This window comes from Poromitra crassiceps (assembly GCF_964638095.1).
Source record: "Poromitra crassiceps genome assembly, chromosome: 2".
Taxonomy (NCBI): Eukaryota; Metazoa; Chordata; class Actinopteri; order Beryciformes; family Melamphaidae; genus Poromitra; species Poromitra crassiceps.
In genome coordinates, this window is record NC_139624.1 from 70,701,297 (window position 1) to 70,726,021 (window position 24,725).

The 24,725-nt window shown below is 44.2% G+C and overlaps 1 protein-coding gene across 3 annotated transcripts in view; it reads right to left on the reverse strand.

Annotated features, from left to right (window-relative positions):
- Positions 1-24,725, reverse strand: part of arfgef1 (ADP-ribosylation factor guanine nucleotide-exchange factor 1 (brefeldin A-inhibited)) — a 166,085-nt gene that overhangs the window by 78,586 nt on the left and 62,774 nt on the right. For all 3 annotated transcript variants that reach the window (XR_014552483.1, XM_083632059.1, XM_083632058.1), the window contains exons 3-4: positions 9,272-9,428; positions 8,434-8,580 (exon numbers count right to left, since the gene is read on the reverse strand). Coding sequence is in view for 2 of the 3 variants with exons in the window: in XM_083632059.1 (XP_083488185.1) it covers positions 8,434-8,580; positions 9,272-9,428 (304 nt within the window). In the remaining variant the exon portion in view is untranslated. The remainder of the gene's footprint in view (positions 1-8,433; positions 8,581-9,271; positions 9,429-24,725) is intronic.

Consider the following 24,725-nt stretch of genomic DNA (forward strand, 5'->3'; position numbering starts at 1 on the left):
TGACTACGCCTATCCTGAACCCCTGGGAGAGGCCTGGCAGCAGGTAGTCGACGAAAGGGCGGTTGGGGTGAAGGGACAGCTCCTGTGTTAGGGCTGGGACGTCGATGGGGGTGGAGGGGTGGCGGGGTGGCGTTTTAGTATTGCCGAAAGCCCGATCTCTCCCTCTTGAGGGTCGGCTTTGGGGGGCGGTACCTTCGCGGGCAGGTGGAGCGGGGGTGGGCGTCCCCGCAGGAGCTACATGAGTGCAGGAAGGAACAGTTAGGGACCGTGCACACGTTCTCGTTGAAATATTTGCAGAGCGTGTTGAGGCCGGTGTTACGCACCTGGTTGCCTGCCTGGGAGGACCCGCTGGTGCCGGGCGCCTGGGAGGGGGCGGCGCCGGATTGAAAGGCCGCCTTTGGGCAGAATTGTGCGGAGTGCCCCGGTTCGCCGCATGAGTAGCAGGTGTTCGCCGGCCGCCCGCTAACCAGCTTCATGAATATCTGCGTGTCCATGACGGACCAGTCGAGCCGCCTATTTGCCCGAGTGATCATCAGGGCGGCTTTAGCAGAGAATGCTTTATGATATTGGTAAAATAGTTTACCGTGGCTGGAGTAGAGATCCGCTATTAGCGCTAGATATTTGTCTAGCTCATGGCGGCGCTCTGGATACACTTCACAGATCACGTCACGGTAGACGCCGAACGTGTTCAGGAAGTCACATAAGGACAGGTCTTTGGGCAGGCGGGGGTCGGACGACTTTAAATAAACAGGGCCATCTGGGTCACCCGTAGCCTTCCTTTTACACTCGGGAGATGGCAGGAGTATGCTAACTAAATTGATGTCTCTGCCCTTTAAAATCTCTGACCTTAGCCTGGGCGAAATATCAGCACAGGCAAAGCGGACGCCAGAGTGTTCATCTGGGCGGGTTGGGTGGTGGTGGGGAGCATATCAGCTTGCTGCATGGGCGGGGGTAGGATCGGCTGCTGCGCCGGGGTTTCCAGGGCGCTCAGACGGGCTTCTACTGCTCTGCTTGCATCTAGCAGAGACAGCAGGATGGCTCTTGACGACCCCTGTCGGCTCGGCGGAGCTACGGATGGGGCCGCTTCCGCTTCCGGGGCGGCGGCCTGGAGGTCAGTGCGACCGGGAGGGACGAGGCGTCTCGCGGCGGCCCCGCGGCCTGCGTTTCCCCGGCGGCTCCCGGCTCTCGGGGCGGCTGCTGGTGTTCGCCCGCGGCCTCTCGCGCGTCCGCGCCGAGCGGCCTCTCCTTCCGGCACGCTCGCACGCGTACTTGGGCGTCCACGGGCCGTCGCAGTGGCGCGCCCCGTGCCACGGGAACGCGTGCTGGGCCTTCTCGTTGGGGCTATGCTAGCAGCCTGTGCAGCCTGTGGTCCAGCCACTTCGCCAGCGTCTTCATCAGAAGACTCGGAAAGCAGGTACGCTCCGTGGCCGGTCCGGAACAGGGAAGCGATGTCTAAGCTGTCGTCGCTGTCCGTGGACAGCCCTGGCTCGGAACTCGACATACCGGAATGGAGTGGGGAGCGTTGAAATCTGCGGTGAATATCCACTGGTGGAGAAGGCTTGAGGATGCTGATTCGGTCTGCAGATGTGGAGCAAAACGCGCTTCGGAGGCCGCAAAACAACGCTTCGGAGGCCGGCTTCAAGGGAGATGGACTGCCGTGGGCTGCTGCTGCTATGATCGGCCAGAGAGAGAGAGGTGACGTAGAACCCTTGCTATATATATGAGGATTAACTGACGTCATGTTTGACGTCATAGCAGACGTCATACTAGGATTTTTTGACCACGTTGAGATCGGATTACGCGTGAGTGGCCTTCTGCTTGAACTATGGTCTGGAGACCTCACTTTATTCTTTTAATTTTTTTCCTTTAATTACTAAACCATCCCGAATCACCTCTTCATCCGCTACACTCATTGATAATATTTTGTTCAACTCTCTGGATTTCGAGGTCACCTCAGGCCTTTTGATGTGTGATGTCTCAGACCATCTTCCCGTCTACCAATTTATCCACTCCAGCTCTCCTAAGTCAAATAATCCTAAGAAAGAGCCAATTAAATACCGCAAATTCTCTAGTAAGAACATTGATAAATTTAAGTCAGCCATTGGCTCTATCACATGGGATGAGGTTATCATGTCGCAAGAGGTAAATGAAGCATATGAACTTTTTTTAAAGTCCTTTAATTCGGCATTAGATGCTTCATTTCCCTTGGTGAGCTCAAAATCTAGAAATAAGTCCTCTAAGGGGAAGCCGTGGATAACTGATTAATTAAAGAAGCTCTCCCGGAAAAAAAAAAAACTTTATAGGAGATCTATTCTTAACCCCTCCCCCATGAACATTGAAACCTATAAGAAATGCAAAAACCAATTTACAGCCTTAGTAAAAAAAAAACAAAGAAAATATATTATTCTAATCAATTTACTGAAGCTTCTAACAACATCAAGACAACATGGAACCTCATTAATCACCTACTGAATCGCACTAAATCTCCATTAGCTGCCCCCATAGAGATGAATGGTAAGAAGGGGATTATTTCTAACCCTAATGCCATTGCGAATGGTTTCAATGACTTTTTTGTAAATGTCGGCCCGGAACTAGCGTCTAACATCAAGGACTCTGACATAGACCCCTGCTTCATGATAAAGGGCCAGTATCCTCCACTCCGATATTTTGATCCACCAACATTACAGGAAGTCCGTGATATCATCATGTCTTTGAAAAACACAGCCCATGGTCATGATGGTATTAAACCTGTCCTCATTAGAGAGACCATTGATTACATCATCAAACCTCTCACTCATATCCTCTCTCTGTCACTTGAAACTGGAATTGTCCCCCAGGATTTAAAAATCGCAAAAGTCATACCCATCTTCAAAACAGGCGACTCCAAGGAATTCAGTAATTACAGGCCAATCTCAATTCTACCATGCATATCTAAAATCTTGGAAAAGCTAATCTATTCTAGATTATCTAATCACCTAGCAATCAACAACATATTATACAAACATCAATATGGCTTTCGCAAACAATATTCTACCGAACATGCCCTCATACAGCTTGTCAGCTATGTTTCATCAGCTCTCGATAACAAGAAATTTGCCCTTGGAGTCTTCCTGGACCTGAATAAGGCGTTCGATACGATCAGTCATGACATATTGATTGCCAAACTCAATAGATACGGAGTGGAGGATACTGCCCTGCAATGGTTTAGAAACTATCTTACTAACAGAGAGCAATATGTGCATCTGGCTGGTTTCTCTTCCAAGAAATCACACATTTTGTTTGGTGTTCCGCAGGGATCAATCCTGGGCCCTTTATTATTTTTAATTTATATAAATGATATGGCCATGACATGTTCCAAACTCCTTCCAGTATTATTTGCGGATGATACAAACCTTATAGCTTCTCATGAAGACTTCAACACCTTAATTAGAACTGTCAACGAGGAACTATCTTCTGTTGCGGAATGGTTTCAATCGAATAAATTAACCCTCAATGTGAAAAAATGCAATTTCATGATCTTTTGTAATGTAAATAAATATTATCCTATAGAACTAGCTCAAATTATTATCAATAATGCTGAAATTGCATTAGTTCAGCATACTAAATTTCTAGGGGTTATTATAGATAGCGGGTTGAAGTGGTCTTACCATATTGACCTTGTCTCAAAAAGATCTGCAAAAATGCTTGGCATTTTGAGGAAGGTCTGTCCCTTAATTCACTCCTCAGCTCATTTAACCTTATATTATAGTTTTCTGTTTCCATTTATTAATTACTGTAACATTGTTTGGGCGGCAACCTATCCTACATATCTCAACAAATTATGCATCATACAGAAGAAATATCTAAGATTTATATCTCATTCTAATAGATACGCTCCCTCGGCACCCCTCTTTAAAAAATATAATATATTACCCATTGACAAAGTGAATGTTTATCAAACCTGCTTATTTCTACACAAGTTTATATATAGGAAACATGATCTTCCAGTCACCCTTCAATATTTGTTCATTCCCACCACAAATGTCCATTCATATCAAACAAGACACAGCAACAACAATCTACTCCTACCGCGCACACGGACTTCAAGGCACCAATTCAACATCGCTTTTAGAGGTCCTAAGCTTTGGAGTGAATTAAGCCTACCGCTAAGATCAATGTCCTCTTATTCTGCTTTCAAAAAGCACCTGAAGAAACATCTACTGTCCTCCTGATCCCTGTACTCATCCTTCTCTGACAGATTTTGACAACTTTTCTCGAACAGACTTTGTTCTCCTCTTAGCCTTCTTGCTTTTGCTTCAGATGCAAATTACCTTATTTTCACTGCTTTGCTGATTTATCATGTAGTTTTTCTTTTTCTGTGTTTTTTTGTTGAATGTTTAGCCTGCATGTCCCGAAATTAATATGAGTAGGTGTGGAACTCTGTACAAGCCTGCAAAGGCTTCGTTCCCACCTTGCACAGATTTGTACCTAAATTTGTGCTAAACAAATAAACTAAACTTCAGGTGAAATTTGGTCTCCCTTCTAGTCACTTTTTCCGGTATTTGCAAATTAGAAACTTTGTCAGACAGTCTCTCCCTCACTTTGAGAGGATGCCTGAACAATGTTATTTTTTTGAATTCATGACCAGATTGCCTACCTCTAAACACTTAATTTCACAATTTGTAGATCTATTTTCTTTACCAACCTCCTCTCACCATATAAAAGAGGCATGGATTAAGGATATTGGTGGGGAAATTTCAGATGAGCTATGGGAGGAGGGTCTGGAAAGAATAAAATCATGCTCTATTAATGCTAGACTCCAACTCATTCAGTTTAAAGTCATACACCGGCTGCACTTTTCTAAGACCAAACTGAACAGAATCTTTCCTTCTATCTCTGTTCTCTGTGACAAATGTAAATCAGGGGATGGGACCCTGGGTCATCTATTCTGGTTTTGCCCTAAACTCAAACATTTCTGGGAGCGTATTTTTCAGTTGTACAGTGAAATATATAGTACAGATTTCATTCCAGACGGTCTTGATGTGATACTGGGTTGCTCTGAACACTCTTTGACTCTTCCTCGAGCCTTACAACAAGCCCTCATGTTTGGTATGGTCATAGCAAAAAGGGTTATTCTGAGAGAGTGGAAATCAGTTTCCCCTCCTTGTTTCAAGAAGTGGTTAAATGACATGGTGTCCTGTCTATATCTTGAAGAAATTCGGTATACCGTAATTTCCGCACTATAAGCCGCGGCTTTTTCCCCATTTTTCGGCCCTGCGGCTTATATAACGGTGCGGCTTATCTATGGATTTTTCCAGCTAACGGCCACTAGGGGACCTCCTAAATCTATGGATTTTACAGGTTACAGTCGGGAGCGGGAGGCCGGAAAAGGCCGGAAAAGAGTGAGACAGGTAGCGCGCAAAAGTAAAAGCGGAACCGGAACCGAGAGTGAGAGAGAGAGAACGAGAGCAAGACAGACAGACATTACGAGAGCGAGACAGTAGCGAGACAAAGGAACGACAACAACAACAACAAAGGATCATGCACAAACCCTCATCATGGAAAAGAAACGTAGAAATGCACATGATGCAGCTTTTAAGTTAAAGGCAGTCAATCTGGCAGTAAAAGAAGGAAATCGAGCAGCCGCACGTACCCTTGGCATCAATGAGTCAATGGTGAGACGTTGGAAACGCCAGCGGGAAGAACTGTCTCAATGCAAAAAGACAAAAAAAGCTTTCAGAGGTAATAAAAGCAGATGGCCCGAACTTGAAGACTTAATGGAAGATTGGGTGTTGACACAGAGAGCAGACGGCCGAGGTGTTTCCACCGTGCAGATCCGACTGAAGGCCAAAACAGTCGCCACCGAAATGAAAATTTAACATTTTAGAGGTGGACCATCCTGGTGTTTCAGATTTATGAGACGAAAGGGACTGTCCAGCAGGGCGCGGACGACTGTGTGTCAGCAACTCCCTCCCGACTATCAGGAAAAAATAACAAACTTCGGTGAATTCACACAAAGAAAGATAGAGGAATATTCCATCGGACCGGACCAGATCATAAATATGGATGAAGTGCCTTTGACGTTTGACCTGCCTCTCACTCGGACTGTTAACAAGAAAGGTGAATCGTCCATCACGTTGAGAACCACTGGGCACGAGAGAACGAATTTCACTTGTGTTCTTGGCTGCACAGCATCTGGATTAAAGCTGCCGCCAATGGTGATTTTTAAGCGGATCACAATGCCAAAAGAAAAGATCCCCAGCGGCATCTGCTTTAAAGTCAACAAGAAAGGGTGGATGATGGAGAGCGTAATGAAGGAGTGGCTGAATGAGTGCTACGTCAAGTGCCCTGGAGGATTCTTTCGCCAAAAAAAAGCTTTGCTCGTTTTGGACAGCATGAGGGCCCATATAACAGATTCTGTGAAAGCAGCCATCAAGAGCACAAACTCAATTCCAGCTGTGATTCCTGGGGGCACAACGAAGCATCTGCAGCCACTTGACATCAGTGTCAATCGTGCGTTCAAAGTGGCACTACGCGTTCAGTGGGAGGCGTGGATGACTAGCAGCGATAAATCATTCACCAAAACTGGTCGCATGCGAAAAGCAACTTTCGCTCAAGTTTGCGAGTGGATCCTGACAGCGTGGAGGAGTGTCAAAACATCCACGATCACCAACGGGTTCCGAAAGGCTGGACTGCTGCGTGATGAAGAGGAGGGCGCCGCCACAGCTGAGGCCCTTCAGAGGCTGTTCGATTCCGACAGTGACGAAGAGGAGTTTGTTGGTTTTGAGAGCGACAACGAAGGAGAGAGGAGAGTGGCTGACGAAGCCACCCTGAACCTCTTCGTTTCCGACACTGAAGATGAGGAGTTTGGTGGTTTTAGTACGCAGGAAGAAGACGAAGATGAGGATTAGTGACTTGACTTTTCGTGCCAGTTTGGAGAAATAGTTTCACAACGCCTGATGCTCACGTTTTGAAGCCCACCCGTTGTTTTAAACGGCCGCACAGCCACCAAGAGCGTTATATATATACAGTATACAAGATAAAAAAGTGTACTGCACCTTGTTGTGGTGTTGTTGTGGTGTTGCATTGTGTTGCATGGTGTTGTGTGAATAAATGGGAGCTTCCCCAAACAGCCATCTCTTTCCCGACAATCCCCTCTGTGCACGAACCCTTACATATGATAATTAAACATTAAAACACCTGCGGCTTATAGTCCGGTGCGGCTTATATATGTAACAAACAGTCAATTTTGCTGCTGCGGCTTATACTCGGGTGCGCCTTATAGTGCGGAAATTACGGTACTCTGTCCAACACTCACCATAAGTTTCTCAGAATATGGGGACCATTTATTGAACATGTTAAAAATGAGAGGAGGAGTCAACCTGTGGCTTAATTTTGCTCTGTTTTGTACTGAAAGTTGAACTGCTGGGATTTAATCTAACCTGAACTTTCCTACCCGGTCTCTGGACTTTCCTCGACTCTGCACGGATTTTTGGTTCTGTGGACTCATTCTCTGGTCTTCAACAAATCTGTGGACAAACTGGACTTTGCACTACTCTATGGACTGATATGCATATGAGCACTTTTTTGATATGGCAGTTGTCTTGTTGTTGTTTGTTTTTTTGTTTTCCTTGTCTTGTCTTCTGTCTGATTTTGTTGTGTTAAACTCAAAAATGCTATAAATAAAATACATTAAAAAAAAAACTGTAGGAAAAGTAGAAAAAAGAAGAACGCTGCTTGGCTTAAAAATGTGTGATCAAAGTGGAGAGGTGCTCATTCGGAGGTGGGGTTCTTGTCCATGAAAAATAGAAAAGTAGCTGGGCAGTGGGCCCTACTACAAAAACCAAAGGCACTCAGTCTCCAAGTTAAAAAGCCTTTATTTAGGAATGGCTTGACCCTTGCTGTGCTTGATATTGCACTGCTTATGTTGTTGTTTTTTGTATGAGTACAGGTTTTATGGGTGCTTATTCACTGTCAACCTTGATTGCGTAATTGTCTTGTATGCTCCCTAGTAATTGGTCGGCTGATTGGCTCCTGATCACTCTTAACAAACACCTGTGTACTGTTGATTTTAACCTACCCCTGATGAAGGCAGATGTACTGCCGACACGCGTTGGTTTAAGCCATTCCTAAATAAAGGCTTTTTAACTTGGAGACTGAGTGCCTTTGGTTTTTGTAGTAGGGCCCACTGCCCAGCTACTTTTCTATTTTTCATTGATTCAAACTGATTGTATTACAAGCTAAGCTTCCAGCTAACAAGTCCAGCAGGACTGTCAGTCAGCAGTAACCAAGGAGTCATGTTTTTGTCACAAGGTGTCATGACTTCATTGATTTAGAAATCAACAAAATTGACCGGATTTCTTGAGCGATACGATTAGATGTGAACAGACCTCGGAATGCATTAACTGGCCAATCAGAGTTAAGTGTTCAGCAAACATGTGATGTGGCAAGTACCTTGATGATCTGTAGCTGCACGCCCTCGTCGGTCTGCGGTCCCTGGAAGCAGGCGCAGATGGTCTCGATGATCCTGTCGATGAGCTTCTTGCCCGGCGCCGTGTTGTCCGGGGCGCTGCCCGTCAGGTGGCCGTACGCTATCAGCTTCTGCAAGTCAAACACACACATACAGTACATACATAGTATACAGTGTTTCCCCTACCATTCTACAGGCCTGGCGGGCCGCTCTCCCCCAAAATCTCAATAAACCTTTATGGCATACTATTACTACTAGTGATGCCAAATCATTCAAAACAATAAGCATTTTGCTTTTAGGAGCATTGCGCCAGCGTGCAGCGCTGTTCCAAAACGTTGGATCACATCGCATCACATAATAGTATGATGATACTTGGGATTAGATGCGAACAGGTTAGCTAAAAGTTTAGCGTTGCCAGCAAGGGCCCCCACCGTTGCGGTCGGGGTACGTTTCGAAATCCCTCCAGGCCTGAACATTTTTCTAGGGGAAACACTGGTATATACACGCACCTGTACAAAGGGAAATTGTGCAGTGACGCACAACATGATATGGGAAGCTAGCGTTGTTAAGATATGATAATTTCCACCCACCGTGAGCTGAACTGATTTGAATTCAGTCATAATTACTTAAAATGTGGTTTATTTGAACAAAACTCAACATGACTTAAGTTGGCCAAGTTTGGCAGGATAAGCTACTCTTTGTGAAGTTACTGGATATTGCAAAATGAAGAACACAGCATGCCATACATTGGTAGAAATACTGTAATACTGTCATTCATGCACACACGTGGGGGTTTGCATCCCGGCTCGGCCCGCCACTGACCTGCAAACAGTCGAGCGAGGTGATGACGATGCGGGGACATTTGGACTGACATGCCAACTCAAACGGCAGGAAGTACTTGTCGGCTTCGATGAAGTTGGTCTTTGATTTGATTGGCGGTAAAGTGCTGGAACCCGACTTGCCGTCTCCAATGGGTGGACTAGGGAGGAAGGACACGGAGAAGGGGAGATAGCGTATGACAAACATGCAGATCACATGGTCGTGTGACGGTCCAGCAATCAGCCCCGACACTCCCACACTCCCCTTGACATGCAGACATGACTAGCCGTGCATGTACACATCGACATTTTCAAACAAGACACCTCTACCTGCTAAGGCTGCTGAAAAATGGCTGGCATGTAGCGGCGTATGTCTCTCTCAGGAGAAAATGCAGAGAATTTAATACGGTGCTCGAGCGCTCCACATTTTTTCACTTCATCTCCTCCGGAGGGCGAAGTAATCCCAGGGTGTTTGTTATTCAAGCTCTGACTATGCCGTGTGTTTATGCTGACAAAGCATCTCCTGGGCACGGAGCAGTTACCATACCCCTAAATCAAACCATGGAACTATTTCTGAATTTTCAATCACTGGAGGCATAATACATAAAGTATTTTCCCCAGCAGCCCTACCACACCCCACACTGCACTTGCTGGAGAAGGGAGGGAGAGAGAGAGAGGGAGAGAGAGAGAGGGAGGGGTTGCTTTGTTTATGTCTTGGCAATGAAGAAAGGATGACTTCAGCTCCTTTAGAGGGATGACCTCACAGAGTGGAGCAGGGCACAAGCAGAGAGAGAGAGAGCGAAGAAAAGAGAGACCGGGCATGAAGCGTAGCAAAGGAAGGGAGGGGGATATCTTATGAAGAGAGATATCTACGAACAAAACAAGATAGTATGAAGAGAGATATCTACGAACAAAACAAGATATTATGAAGAGAGATATCTACGAACAAAACAAGATATTATGAAGAGAGATATCTACGAACAAAACAAGATATTATGAAGAGAGATATCTACGAACAAAACAAGATATTATGAAGAGAGATATCTACGAACAAAACAAGATATTATGAAGAGAGATATCTACGAACAAAACAAGATATTATGAAGAGAGATATCTACGAACAAAACAAGATATTATGAAGAGAGATATCTACGAACAAAACAAGATATTATGAAGAGAGATATCAACGAACAAAACAAGATATTATGAAGAGAGATATCTACGAACAAAACAAGATATTATGAAGAGAGATATCTACGAACAAAACAAGATATTATGAAGAGAGATATCTACGAACAAAACAAGATATTATGAAGAGATATCAATGAACAAAACAAGATATATTATGAAGAGAGATATCTACGAACAAAACAAGATATATTATGAAGAGAGATATCAACGAACAAAACAAGATATTATGAAGAGAGATATCAACGAACAAAACAGGATATATTATGAAGAGATATCAACAAACAAAACAGGGGAAAAGCATTGGCTCATTTGAAGATGGGGTGAGGGAGAGAGAGACAACAAGAGATCAGGCTACAGGATACTTAAAGGGGGACTTACCCCCCAGATATGTAACAAAACGGTGATTTGAAAAAACCTATGGGAAAAACCAAGAAATGACGTATCCTCTTGTCTATACTATACTCTTTGGCTGTGCTCAGCTCAGGAATTTTTTCCGGAAATCGACGCCATTACAGTTTGCCCACCGCCTCGAAAATAATTTATATGAGAGCTGCAATATCTTTATAAATATCAACAACTAGCCAACGCTGGTGGCCTGTATGGAAACTGCGTTGCTCAAAATGGTTGAAAGTTATATCAATTAGGGATGTTCATTTTGAAAATTTTCCAAAATCGATAATCGGTGAGAATTAACGATCAATTATCGATTATCGATTTTATTAATACTTAGAAAATTTTCAATATTTTCAATTTTCAATTTTCAATTTTTTTTTTTTTTTTAACAAAATGAATGCCTATGGCAGAAAATACGAAAGACAACGTGTTCTCCTCAATGAACTCTTTATTTCAATGTGTCTCCTCTCCAACACTGCTGTCCCCGGCGCATGCCGGTGTGAATTTCTCATGTTTAAAACAGTTTTGTTGGCACAAAGGCCCGTGCCCAGCCAGAAAACTAGAGACTATATGAAGCTCCACCTCACGTTAGTCGGCTGTGCAATGGAGTGGGGCGAGGAGGAACGAATTCCACCCAAACCTAGTCCAAAATTTTTTTTTTTTTTTTTTTTTTTTTAATAATTAAAAAATCGATCCAAATGCCACAGGATCGATTCCAATCCTTAACGATCGATTATCGATTTTCGATAATTGATGAACATCCCTAATATCAATTTGGCCATTCAGTGGCGAACTAGAAATTTAATTATTTTTCTCCCATGTATGTGTGTGGCGGCTTGTCTAACTACGTTAGGAGAGACTAGTGACGTGAGAGCACAGCACAATAGTGAGGACAAATGCCCCGCTCTCACGCTCATGTAATCACAATCCGAGATTTCTCCACGTCATTCCCTTGTCCAACTTGAGATATACCGCGCCATGAAATCCGTTTAAAATTTTCGTTTGGGGGCTTTTCGTGATTCTTGTTAAAAAGTTACTGCACCTCTGATTTTTCCTCTCGGGTGCAGCGCAGGGCAGAGCTGCAGAGCTCCCACCTCCTCCTCCTCGGCCCATTCAGTCTGTCCAAACTCAATACCGATCTAATCTCAGTATGAGATGCAGGGAAATATATTATAGTAGCCGATGTGTTTAGAGCAGCTTTGTCACATTGTCACGTCGTAGTATAGCGTTATATTTTACATGTGCGCTAAACTGCGATGAGATTTGTTTGCGGAAATGTCAGACTGTTCTCACCCCATGCCCAAGCCGCCGCCTCGGCCATGAGAGCCGAGGAGGGCTGCTGCGCGCGGCCCGGAGCTTGGGGCTCGTGCATGAGCATATGACTCTCTCCCACCTGACTGGCCGGGAGAGAGTGCTTCCAACTCGGACTGATAATATAAACAACATCATTTGAGCTTATCCAGGTAAGATATTAATAAAGTAATGACACATTCAGCGGCAAACTAAGTATAATTAAGACATGTGCCAACTTTGACGACGTTTGGTTCAGCATTTTAAAGCCCCGATCAGTAAGATTTTTGACATTTTTTACTGTAATATAAGAGCTTTTTAGTCAGAGGACATGGTAGATTGACTTGTAATAGAGAGACTCTCGTCTTTATTTATCCCACACCGCCCTCCATTGGCCAGCCCTGGGACTAAGCAAGTTGACTGCCACGTCCCGTGTCAATAAAAAAAAAAAAAAAAAAGGATGCGCGCATGCGCTGTACGGCGGAAGCGCCGTCTTCATGAAAACAAGGAAGTAACTCGATTCGGATTTGCTACGAAAATGATGTTTCACGGAACTATGGATTATTATTTCATCACGTGGTGAGTACCCGATGTCACAACATGTACATAGAGCTTTCTGGCGCTGTGTTTTGTTGACTTTGAACGGCGATATCGTTATCGATACTATTGCACCCAGAGGGCCAGGGGCGTCATGCAAGCCAAAAATCTGAGGGGGCGAACTCTGGCGCCGCCCGGAGGGCGGCAAAAAATTTTGGGGGTTGGAAGCCAGATTTAGAGGAATATCTAATTTTAAATGAACAGACTGAGCAGGTGTAACCATAAGGCTATTTTCCAAACTGCTCAGCCTCCTGGAAAGATCCATAATCACCAGACTAAGTACATTGCCACTGCCCAGGCTCAATGAACTTGACAAAAAAGGGAGACCACATGTTTCAAAGCAATGTAACACAATGTTTATTTTGGCTGGTATTGCCTTTTCAGAAGGTAGAAATCTTTCCTCTAGAGCAGGGGTTCCCAACCTTTTTTGTGCCAAGGACTGGTAGATACATGGGAAAAAAAAGTCGCGGACCGGTTGTCAATTCTAATGGTTTTAGTTATATATATTTACTCACCAGGTGGCGACAAAGGGTAAATAACAGCCTTTTGTGTTGTACTGTATGTAGCCTATACAGTATTTATGTTTTTGTTTTAACTACAAACATACATAAACGTAAACTTGAAACTATGTTTCAACTACCATACACAACCTATAATAATATAGCCTATGTTTATAAAAAAAAAAAAAAAAAAAATTTTTTTTTTTTTTTACCTCTCAAAAATCTGAGGGGGCAATTGCCCCCTCAGTTACAATGGGCATGACGCTTCTGCAGAGGGCGCAGTTTCTCCAATAGCAAAACTTGGAAAACTTACTGAATGGGGCTTTAAGAGCAAACAGGTTTTTTTAACTTCCTGAAAAGTTGCTGTTTTGGAGATTCGAGGTCCTGGAACGACAGCGACGATATATGGACCTTTGGACAAAATCATATCTAGGCTACATAATTTTTTATTTTTTTTAATCAGATTTGCATCTGAGAGACCAAGTCTCATCATATGTGGGTCCATTGTCCCAATGTGAACTAAATTAGGCTCCTTAGTGTTTTTCCATCTTGCCTAGTTGTATAGGCTTTGGAGATGCACCAGATGCACGTGCTAAACCCACTGTGACATCAGGATGTACCAAATATCCCATTCATTTGAGGGCAAAAAAAAAGCAGTGTTCCACCCATAGAGGGCACTTATGCCAGTTATGCTGCTGAAAAATGATACAAATGGTAGAATGGCAACAGTTTGCTCTCAAATGTGGAAATTTTGACCAGCATTCTTCACACACCACCCCCAAAGTCATATTGGTTAAAAGCTGAAAAAAAGTGTTTTGGGGGTTAGTTACACTTTAAACAGAGAAAAGTAGAAAAACATGGCAGGTTGGAATCTGTCCAACAGCCAGTTAACTCATTGAGTGCCAATGACGACAGTTGTCGTCAATTCGAATACTAACGTAGAGTGCCAAAGACGACGATTGTCGTCAATTGCGTTTTTTGACGGTAGGACGTGGATCAATGCCCGATACATCTCCTGTACAAATATTGTAGCTATTGGAGGTCTATAACCTATTTTACCGACCCAGTAGGTGGCGACAGTGCTCTCCAGATTACAGAAAGGTCCGGAAAACAGGAGGAAAAAGCCGTGATCAAAGAGAAACCGATGCATGCTGCAGCCAGAGCCATATAGATTGCTCTGTCTGCAGCTGATGTTGTCTGCGAACCGCAGTCAATCCGCGCACACAACTGAGCTCCTCTGCCTCTGCCTGTCTGTCTGCATAGTTTCTTCACACGATTAGCCGCCAGAAAGGCAGCACCCGACGCCGAAGGGCCAAACCTTTCCCTGCAGTCCGGGTTGGCATTTCCTTGTCGCGCTGGGAGCCGCCCGGCGCACACAAACGGAGCGCTCCGAAAATAGACTGGGTGGGTGAGGCTGTGTAGTGTGGGGAGGAGTTTGCAGCTGAGGGGGGGGAGAGGGGGGTGGGGCACGCAGGGCATTACACAACTACACCACGTCACTACATCATAAAATATTATCTTCAGACTCAGTGAATGTGCTTGAAATGCTGCATTTCACAAAAGGCGGAATAACTCAGCTTCTAATTTGAAAAGTGTCTTTTTGCTCAAAACAGCCTATCTTCTCCGGCTCATAACTAAAGAAGGAAAATGGGATCAATAAACTTTTTTTTGCAGATGATAGAAGAGAGTCTCCTCGTTCTTTGCGCGTGTTCGGTGTTTACATAGTAATATCACACAATATTCTGTGGGCCTCGAGAAATCACTGAAAACGCTCTGAAACTCTGGCACTGGGAGCGTCCGTTCTCCAAAAGTGGCTGGCACTCAATGAGTTAACACTTCCAAATTGTCAGAGCCTTTTGGATGATGATGAAGTCAAATCAGAGCAGTGACTCAACAAACAGAGTCGACTCCGTGAGTTGACTTAAGCGGACTGACACCATCTCTGCTGTGTGGCTTCTTCCTGTTTAATGTGATATCTCCCTCATGATCAGCCCCACCTCACAGGGAGATGGCTGAGACTCCTCAGAGCTAACACCGTGGGCGCTAGGTTTGTTGCTAGCAGCATGACATTTTGTCTGGGAAGGAAAACCTCATGTTGTCATTATGGCCATCATTGAGTATGAGATTTAAAAAATGTCCTTGTTCAAACTGCTGCAGTGACCTGTGTGCAGAAAGGTAAAAAAAATTGAGACAGACAGACAGACAGACAGACAGACAGACAGACAGACAGACAGATAGACAGATAGATAGATAGATAGATAGACAGACAGACATACTCTCTCTATACTCCCATACTCTCCCATATGCTCTCTCCTCCCCCACATTTCCCATTCTCTCCCCACCTCCTCCCTCCCCCTGCTCTCTTCTCCGCCACACCCCCCCCGCTCCCCCTCCCCCTCTCCTGCTCTCTCCTCTTGCTCCTTCCCCACCTCCTATACTCTCCAACATTTCCCATTCCCTCCCCACCCCATCACTCTCTCACATTCCCCCTGCTCTCCTCCCTTCTCCTGCTCTCTCCTCTGCTCTATCCTATATTTCTATATTTTCTATATTTCTCTATCAATTGTTCAATGTGTTATCTTTATTCTGTAATTTGCTACTGTTGTGTCAGCTAGAATTAGCTAGACATATTCTCTGTGAAGCCCTCTGAGACATGCTTGTGAATTATGGCTATATAAATAAACTTGACATGACAGACGTAGATAGACAGACAGACAGACAGACAGACAGACAGACAGATAGATATATAGATAGAACCCCCTTCTGCTTTTATAAACAACAGATGCAAAATAACTTTTTGTATTGTTTTTTTTTAAGTTGCCTGGTTAGCTCAGGAGTCCCTGGGATGTAACATACATGATTCCAGTAGACTATACCTTTTATACAGGGTTATCGCTAGGTCCGGTGTCCGTAAATACATTTTACCGGACGAATATTAAACTTAGCGGGTCAATAACAGTCTGTACAAACGCAAATAAATGATGTGGGTTACAGAGCGCCCCTTGCCTGATGGACCTCACTGCTTCCAGGGCCTGTGGACTGAGCCCATGAATGTTAGTATATCTACACAAACTCAGCCATGCAAAAAAACAAAATCTTAGTTTATGTAGATGCCAAGGAATTTTTCATTATAGTGTGTACAGTAAGACGCATTTCAGAAAAATCGCTATTCACCTGGCTCCCTATCCTGGCTGTTACAGCCTGCAGCCAGCGAGCACTCAGTCCCCGGGGAGAGAGCAGATCCCCTGGCTGTCCCCGGCGCGACTGTGGGTGGACTGTCCTCAGTGCGGCTCTATCTATTGAAATAGCGATTTTTCTGAAATTATAACGAGCCAATTACATATTCCTGGTAGGGCGCGTACTACAAAGGCTTAGTCCTTCGCGTGGCCGACCCGGGTTCGAATCCGACCCGTGGTCCTTTGCCGCATGTCATCCACTCTCTCTCTCTCCCCACCTTTCCTGTCTGCCTAACTGTCCTATCAAATAAAGACATATATGGCCCCTAAAATAATCTTGAAATATGAATACAATACTGTATACCATCCAGCCCTACTACAGGGCAATATTAGCAATCCTGTGTATCACTGTGATACTGCTCTATCTTGCATCTATAGAACCTAAAATATGGACATAGAGATCACAAAGCAAGCCCAGATATGACCCCAAATGAGACAGAGTATTCGGCTGCAAATAGCTGCTAAATAGGGGTGCACCGATCGCGTTTTCTTTTGCCACCAATCACCGATTGCCTCTCGTTTTTGTGTGTGTTTTTTTTATAGTAGCCGAGGTAGGCTATAGCAGTATTATATGCCACCCCCCCCTTATATCAGCGTTTACAGCAGTATTATAGTTTCCATTGTACATGCATTTCATTCATCAAAGTCCTGGTTAAAATGTTTGTTTCTACCTCAATATTTACATGATCACCAGTAAACAAAAATGTGCTAGCATCCATCAGACATGGACCTGCATTTGCTTGGGCGGTATGTGTGCATTTTGCTGGTTTTTGAGCAGTCTCTGTGCTGGAGACCATCATTGTATCTGGCAACCCGACCCCATGCAGAAATAACTTTATCCCTTTCAGTCATGCAGTCTTGGTAGTTCAAGGTTCAATCAAAGAAACTAGCTAACGTTTAACTTCCACAACCATTGTTTACATCGGTAATAGGTGTGCAATCTGATGTTATAAGCAGGATAAGAGTAAAGACTAGCAAAATCAACTAACGTAGCGTTACCAAGCCGGCTAATGCTAGCAAGCTAAGAGCTAACGTTAGCTAGCCTGAGTGCAGCACGGGTCTCTAGTGAAGGAAACATGAGGAGTTGCTTATCATCTGCTCGACTGCTGCAAGGATGACTATACAGTAGATACAGTCGGTCTGTGTGGTGTGGGAATGCCAACAAAATGTTACTACGGAAGGTGCGCGAGTGGGGTAAAAAGAAAACATATCTCAATGTGCTGACTCACCAAAGGACGGTGCTGCGGCTCTACACTACAGGATTGGGGATTCTAGAGCAGGTACATAGACGTCTGTTCAGATGTGTGTTTACTGCGGTGGTTGAATCCCTGATCCTGTCTGCCTGGGCTGGGCTAGCAGCTAAATGCTAACTATGCTGAATGGGGAGAAAGGGAGGATTTACCCCACCCTGACCACACCCACAGCCAGCTACCCCAGCGTCTATGATGAGACATTAGCCTCAATCACACAGGCTGTGAAAGCAGTAAATGTTGCGGAATTATTAAGCGTCACCTCCGGTGTGAAAGTGATGAAACCAGAGTGCTGGATAATTGTGTTACGCCTTTCGATCCTCCAGTGGAGGAAGTCATAGTTCCTCCAGTGAAGTCATCGCCCCAAATCCACGTTTGTCTGAAACCCGGGCACCCGCGGGAAGGCGGATCGAAGCTCAGCTCATTCATAAAAACATTACAGGGGAAACCAGCTCACACAGCAAGAAAGGCAGAAGTGAATGTAAAAAAGTAGCCTATACAATCATGACTGCAACAGGGAGGAATGCTCCGTGCCTACAGTTTATGAGTAAGTAGGTTAGGCTATTTATGCTCAGACGATGTTGACATTAGTAGGCAAAATGAACGGATATAATAATAAGCTTCATAGGACGTCTCTTAGCGTGCATCTGTCTGTGGCAAGTCGGTCTCTCTCGTAACGGGGGCCCCGTCTTTTATTGTCACACGAACACCACAACACATGCATGCGGCCACAACACACTCATGCTGACGGTGGCCGGTGAAAAGTGTCCTCTGCATTTAACCCATCCAGGCATGTCCTTTCCTCCGGGGGGCAGGCCAGGAGCAGTGGTCGCTTTCTCGTACAGCGCCCGGGGACCAACTTCGGGTGTTGTCGTCACTGGTCGGATGACGATGACGATCTGATCTTCTGCATGTTTTTAGTGGGGGGATTATATATGGAGGAACCCCCTGGGGGAGCACGGGGAGAACATGCAAACTCCACACAGAGAGAAAGGCCCTTACGACGAGATACCCCACCTGGGCAGTGGGCACTGAAGATATGGGGGGGAACACAACCACAGCGCCCACAGTGTCCCAGGCGAGAATCGAACTCAGGACCTTCTGACTGTGAGGCGACAGCTCTACCACTGAGCCACCGTGCCCCCGTGGTCTGAGGATATTCAATCTGTTCTTCAGTCTCTCCTCAAAACAATCGCAATGTTTGTGGAAACCAGAACTTCAATCTGTCGAGCCTGTTGCGTGTTCCCTTACGAAAAACAACGTTATAATCTTCATGTGCATTTATAGCCTACTATTCCCCCGACGAGGATAACGTTAAGCAGACTGACTGCAGCTGTTTGACATGCGGGCGTCCGCTGTCAGGACTTAGGCTATAATTAGGCTACTTCATGGGAATAATTTGCTTTACAAAAACCTGGAACCAAAAGGTAAGAATTAGCCATGTACCTAATACATGATGGTGCCTCTGTGATCTATAAAGTTGATCAGATGAATATTGAAAGCCTTGTGTTAGCATGCTGCATGTGGAGAACACTTTCTGCGTTGTCGTGAGCTCTCGTCTTTTGTCCTTTGATCTTCTTGACAACGATGGGATTATTTTTACTGGACTTGGTGACCAGCATCATTTGAATTTGACGGACTTTGATTCATTATAATAAACTCAGCGCCCATGGTGGTTCACGCGTCACGCCTCATTTCAATCCGGGAGGGGTGGATGTAACCTGAAAGCACACCCCGGGGCGGAAACATGGTGGGGCTTAGTCTCGGCTCCCAGACGTTTGGTGAGCTGCGCCACCAAACGTCTGGGAATTTCACTGTCAGAAACTGTCTGTCCGAGCCCGGCGAGAACGGCCGGCAGCAGACATGCCTACATTTATTATTAGAATTTTATTTGGTAGCGGCAATGCCATTTATCATAGTCCTAACACAGAGCATGAAGCTGATATGCTCCAAACAAAATGTATAGCTGTTGTTTATTTTACAATGTTTCCTACCCGGAAGTGGTCCGCTTGCTACTGTGAAGTCATCAGCAGACTCTGTAGCGTTAGCCTCGGGAGTCTGGCTTATCGCTGGGGAAAAGACCTCTAGCCGCCGGGGCCGGATGAAACACGTCCTATTAACAGGTTATGTTTGTTTCTAAGTGATTAATATGTTTCTCTGCAAACGCGGCGATGTTTTGCGAGACATCGGTTCTGTATGAGCGTCACTGCCCCCAGAAAGCAGGCCCGCCCACAACACTCATGATTGGTTCTCCGATGCAAGGCTTCCAACAGCGCCACCTAACGTTATGCAAAGATTTAAATAGTACCGTAAATTCCGGACTATAAGCCGCGGCTTTTTCCCCGTTTTTTGGCCCTGCGGCTTATATAACGGTGCGGCTTATCTATGGATTTTTTCAGAAAAAAAAAAAAAATACAAATAAAATCTCTCTTTTTTAGCACTCTTTCTAACTATAAATCCACTTCTGTTTTAATTTCCTCTCTTCCCTCTTTTCACCACACCGCGGACACTGTAAAAATAAACAAAGGTGGTGTTGTGTTATGTTGTTTTGTTGAAATGTTACGGTAATACGGTAAATGGGAGCTTCCTCAAACAGCCAACAATCCCCTCTGTGTGTGAACCCTTACATATGGTAATTACGGTAAGCAAACGGCCACTCGGTGACCTCCAAAATCGATGGATTTTACAGGTTACACAGCTTCATCAGCACATTTTATGTGCATTGCTTTGCTGCTTGTTTTTTCGATTATTTTTTTGTAAAGCACCTTGAATTGCCTTTGTGTATGAAAGACTTGACATCATTGGCGGAAATCAACCGGTTACTCCTACCGGTTCAAAGTTCATCAGCAGCCCGGAATCACAACAAGACGAGCAGTAGAAGCAACTCTCTCACTTACCATGGGGAAGGTACGCAGAAATTCACACGACGCAGCTTTCAAGTTGAAAGCAGTCAATCTCGCATTAAAAGAGGGAAATAGAGCAGCAGCGCGTAACCTGGGCATCGACGAGTCAATGGTGAGGCGTTGGAAGGTGCAGCAGGAGGAACTGTCTCAGTGCAAGAAGACCAAAAAGTCCTTCAGAGGTAATAAAAGCAGATGGCCCGAACTTGAAGATTCCCTTGAAGATTGGGTGTTGACCCAGAGAGCAGACGGCCGAGGCGTTTCCACGGTGCAGATCCGACTGAAGGCCAAAACAGTCGCCACCGAAATGAAAATTGAACATTTCATAGGTGGCCCATCTTGGTGCTTCCGATTCATGAGACGAAAGGGACTGTCCGTCCGGGCGAGAACTACTGAACAACTCCCTCCCGACTACTAGGGATGGGCATCGAATTTCGAATTTTCGAATAATCGTTGTTATTATCAAGGTCGACTTTTATTATTGAAATTCGAAATTCAAATTTTTTTTTTTTTTTTTTTTTTGAGTGAAATGTTGCATTGTCTCCCCTGATTCTAAGTATAGTCAAATCGCTTGGTTTGAGCAAGTAAAACAATTTTTATAAGCATTTTAAGCAAGGTTTATGGAAAAATGAATGGCGGATGAAATCCCATGAAGAGGGAGAGGGGGTGACTTTGGCACCCCTTTGGCACTCAGACCTGAGCCTACTAAATATTTAATGAACCACTCATGATTGTCAAAACTGTTTTTTATTTTCGAAAATGTCAATGTCATGTAACATGTTCTTTACTTCAGTGGTGCAATGCTTGTTTGAGCTAAAAATCCACAGCAGAAGCTTTTTATATTAATTAATAAAGCCGTAGACTTAGAATCAGGGGAGACAATGCAACATTTCACTGACAAAAAAAAAAAAAAAAAAAAAAGAAAAATTAAATTTTTTATTTTTTTTACATTTTTATTTTTATTTTCGAATTTCGAATTAAATTCGAATTTGGCCAGCGAATTTCGAATAGTGTTTTTGCTAGAAATGCCCATCCCTACCGACTACCAGGAGAAAATCACAAACTTCGGCGAATTCACACAAAGGAAGATCACGGAATATTATAGGAGTGTGAAAACATCCACAATCACCAACGGGTTCCAAAAGGCTGGACTGCTGCGGGATGAAGAGGATGACGCCGCCACAGCTGGCGCTGAGGGCTGTCAGAGGCTTCAGAGGCTGTTCGATGCCGACACCGACAGTGACGAAGAGGAGTTCGTTAGTTTTGAGTGACAATGAAGGAGAGAGGAGAGTGGTTGACGAAGCCACCCTGAACCTGTTCGTTTCCGACACTGAAGATGAGGACTTTGGTGGTTTCAGTACGCAGGAAGAAGAGGAAGACGAGGATTAGTGACTTGACTTCTCTGGTTACAGCCGTTTGCTGCACATTATGTGCAGCACATATAGCCTATTGTTGTGTGATTTTGTCTGGGGATTAGTGACCTGACTTTTGTTTTGTTTTGTTGAAATGTTAATAAATGGGAGCTTCCCCAAACAGCCATCTCTTTCCCGACAATCCCCTCTGTGTACGAACCCTTACATATGGTAATTAAACATCAAAACGCCCGCGGCTTATAGTCCGGTGCGGCTTATATATGTAAAAAACAGTCAATTTTGCTGCTGCGGCTTATATACCGGTGCGCCTTATGGTCCGGAATTTACGGTAATATTCTCAGTCTTACAGGAGTGAAACGGATTAAGACTGAGGGCTGAGTCTAGGTGGGGCTGCTTGGTTTGTGTGAACGCAATTTCTGCAGGCCTTCTGAATGGCAATATTGTGCGATCTCTGTGTGAAAGTGGCTATTGACTGTATCTATTGCTTCTCCCACCAGGTATTTATCCTTTCATACGTTACAGATGACATGTTGTCTTCTGTCTGTCTCAGCTATTTTATTATTTATTTTTTATTTAACCTTTATTTATACAAGTGAATCACCTTGAGACCTAGATCTCATTTTCAAGTGCGACCTGTTCAAGCAGCATCCAGACAGAAAGTTACAGTAACAAAAGTTGACAGACAGTATGACAACAGTATACAGTACCAGTACAGACAATAAATAAAATAACCAAAAGGCTAACAGAGACACATTAGAAAAAAAGGGGGATGTTAAAAAGGAGATGGTCAGTTGTTAAAAGAGGAGCACAGCGAAGCAGGGATTTCAAGGTTGCGCAGCAGTAACTTAAAGCTAGGCAGTGGGATGAGCAGGGCCGGTTCCAGAACAAGATGATTAGGGGTGCATCCTAGATAGGAAGGGGTGCAGATGCCCGGCCATAGGCCGGGCCCACAAAAATTTGACGTGTTATTTTACTAAAAATAATGCATTTGACCATCATTTCAAGTAGAATGATACCACCCAAGTAAGAATATTTCAAGTGTTTCAAGTGCTTTACTGAAATATTTGGACCATATAATGATAATACAATTATCTCAACCTTAAAAGGTTACATATAGGTGCCAAAAAGCCATAAAATCACATCAAAGAACAAAGAAAAACAACAACTATCATTCAAGTTTAAACAGTAAGTGTGCAGCTGTAGCATTTATTTAAAAAATTACTTTTCAACTGAGCATGCAGACAATTAAAATAAGGGTGCAATGCATGCTTTTGCACCCCCGTAGAACCGGGCCTGGGGATGAGGCTGGACAGCTTCAGTGTCTGTTGAAGCGTGTTCCAGGTGAAAGGGGCAGAGTAAGAGAACGCTTTTTTCCCCCTCTCAGTACGGACAGGTGGGATGGTGAAGGTGATGTAGTCCTGTGTGCGTAAACTGTAACTTGAGTGCTTGTGAGATAAGTAGGAGGAAATGTAAGTGGGTAGCAGACCGCTGATGGATTTATAGATGAAAATATACCAGTGCAGGGTTCGGCGCATAGTGAGAGATGACCAGTTGACTAGGGTGTATAGATGACAGTGATGAGTGAGAGGTTTACAACCGGTTATGAATCTCAACGCGCCATGGAAGACAGCGTCCAGCAGATGGAGACAGTTTTCAGAAGCGTTCATAAACAGCACATCACCATAGTCAAGGACCGGCAAGAAGGTGGCTGCAACAATACGTTTCCTTGTGTTGAAGGAAAAACAGGATTTATTCCTGAAAAAGAAGCCCAATTTCAATTTCAGTTTTTTTAACAGGTTCTCAATATGGGGTTTAAAAAACAGACCGTCATCAATTAAAATTCCTAGATATTTATAGGAGGGAACGGCCTCAATGGGAGTCCCCTGCAGTGAAGTAATGCAAGGGAGAGCAGCTGGCACCTTCTTGTTACCAGAGAAGAGCATAGCTTTAGTTTTGTCTGCATTTAACACCAGTTTGAGGCAGTACAGGTGAGATTGTAGGGCATCAAACGCAGTTTGTAGGAGACCGAAGGCAAGAGCAACAGTGCTCGCACAGCAGTAGACAATTGTGTCGTCCGCATACAGATGGACGTTTGTTTGCTATGTTTAAATTACAGATGACATGTTGTCTTCTGTCTGTCTCAGCTATGTTTAAATTACAGATGACATGTGTTGTCTTCTGTCTGTCTCAGCTATGTTTACATTACAGATGACATGTTGTCTTCTGTCTGTCTCAGCTATGTTTACATTACATATGGCATGTCTTGTCTTCTGTCTGTCTCAGCTATGTTTACATTACAGATGATATGTTGTCTTCTGTCTGTCTCAGCTATGTTTAAATTACAGATGACATGTGTTGTCTTCTGTCTGTCTCAGCTATGTTTAAATTACAGATGACATGTGTTCTCTTATGTCTGTCTCAGCTATGTTTACATTACAGATGACATGTGTTGTCTTCTGTCTGTCTCAGCTATGTTTACATTACAGATGACATGTGTTGTCTTCTGTCTGTCTCAGCTATGTTTACATTACAGATGACATGTTGTCTTCTGTCTGTCTCAGCTATGTTTACATTACAGATGACTGTTGTCTTCTGTCTGTCTCAGCTATGTTTACATTACAGATGACATGTCTTCTGTCTGTCTCAGCTATGTTTACATTACAGATGACATGTGTTGTCTTCTGTCTGTCTCAGCTATGTTTACATTACATATGACATGTGTTGTCTT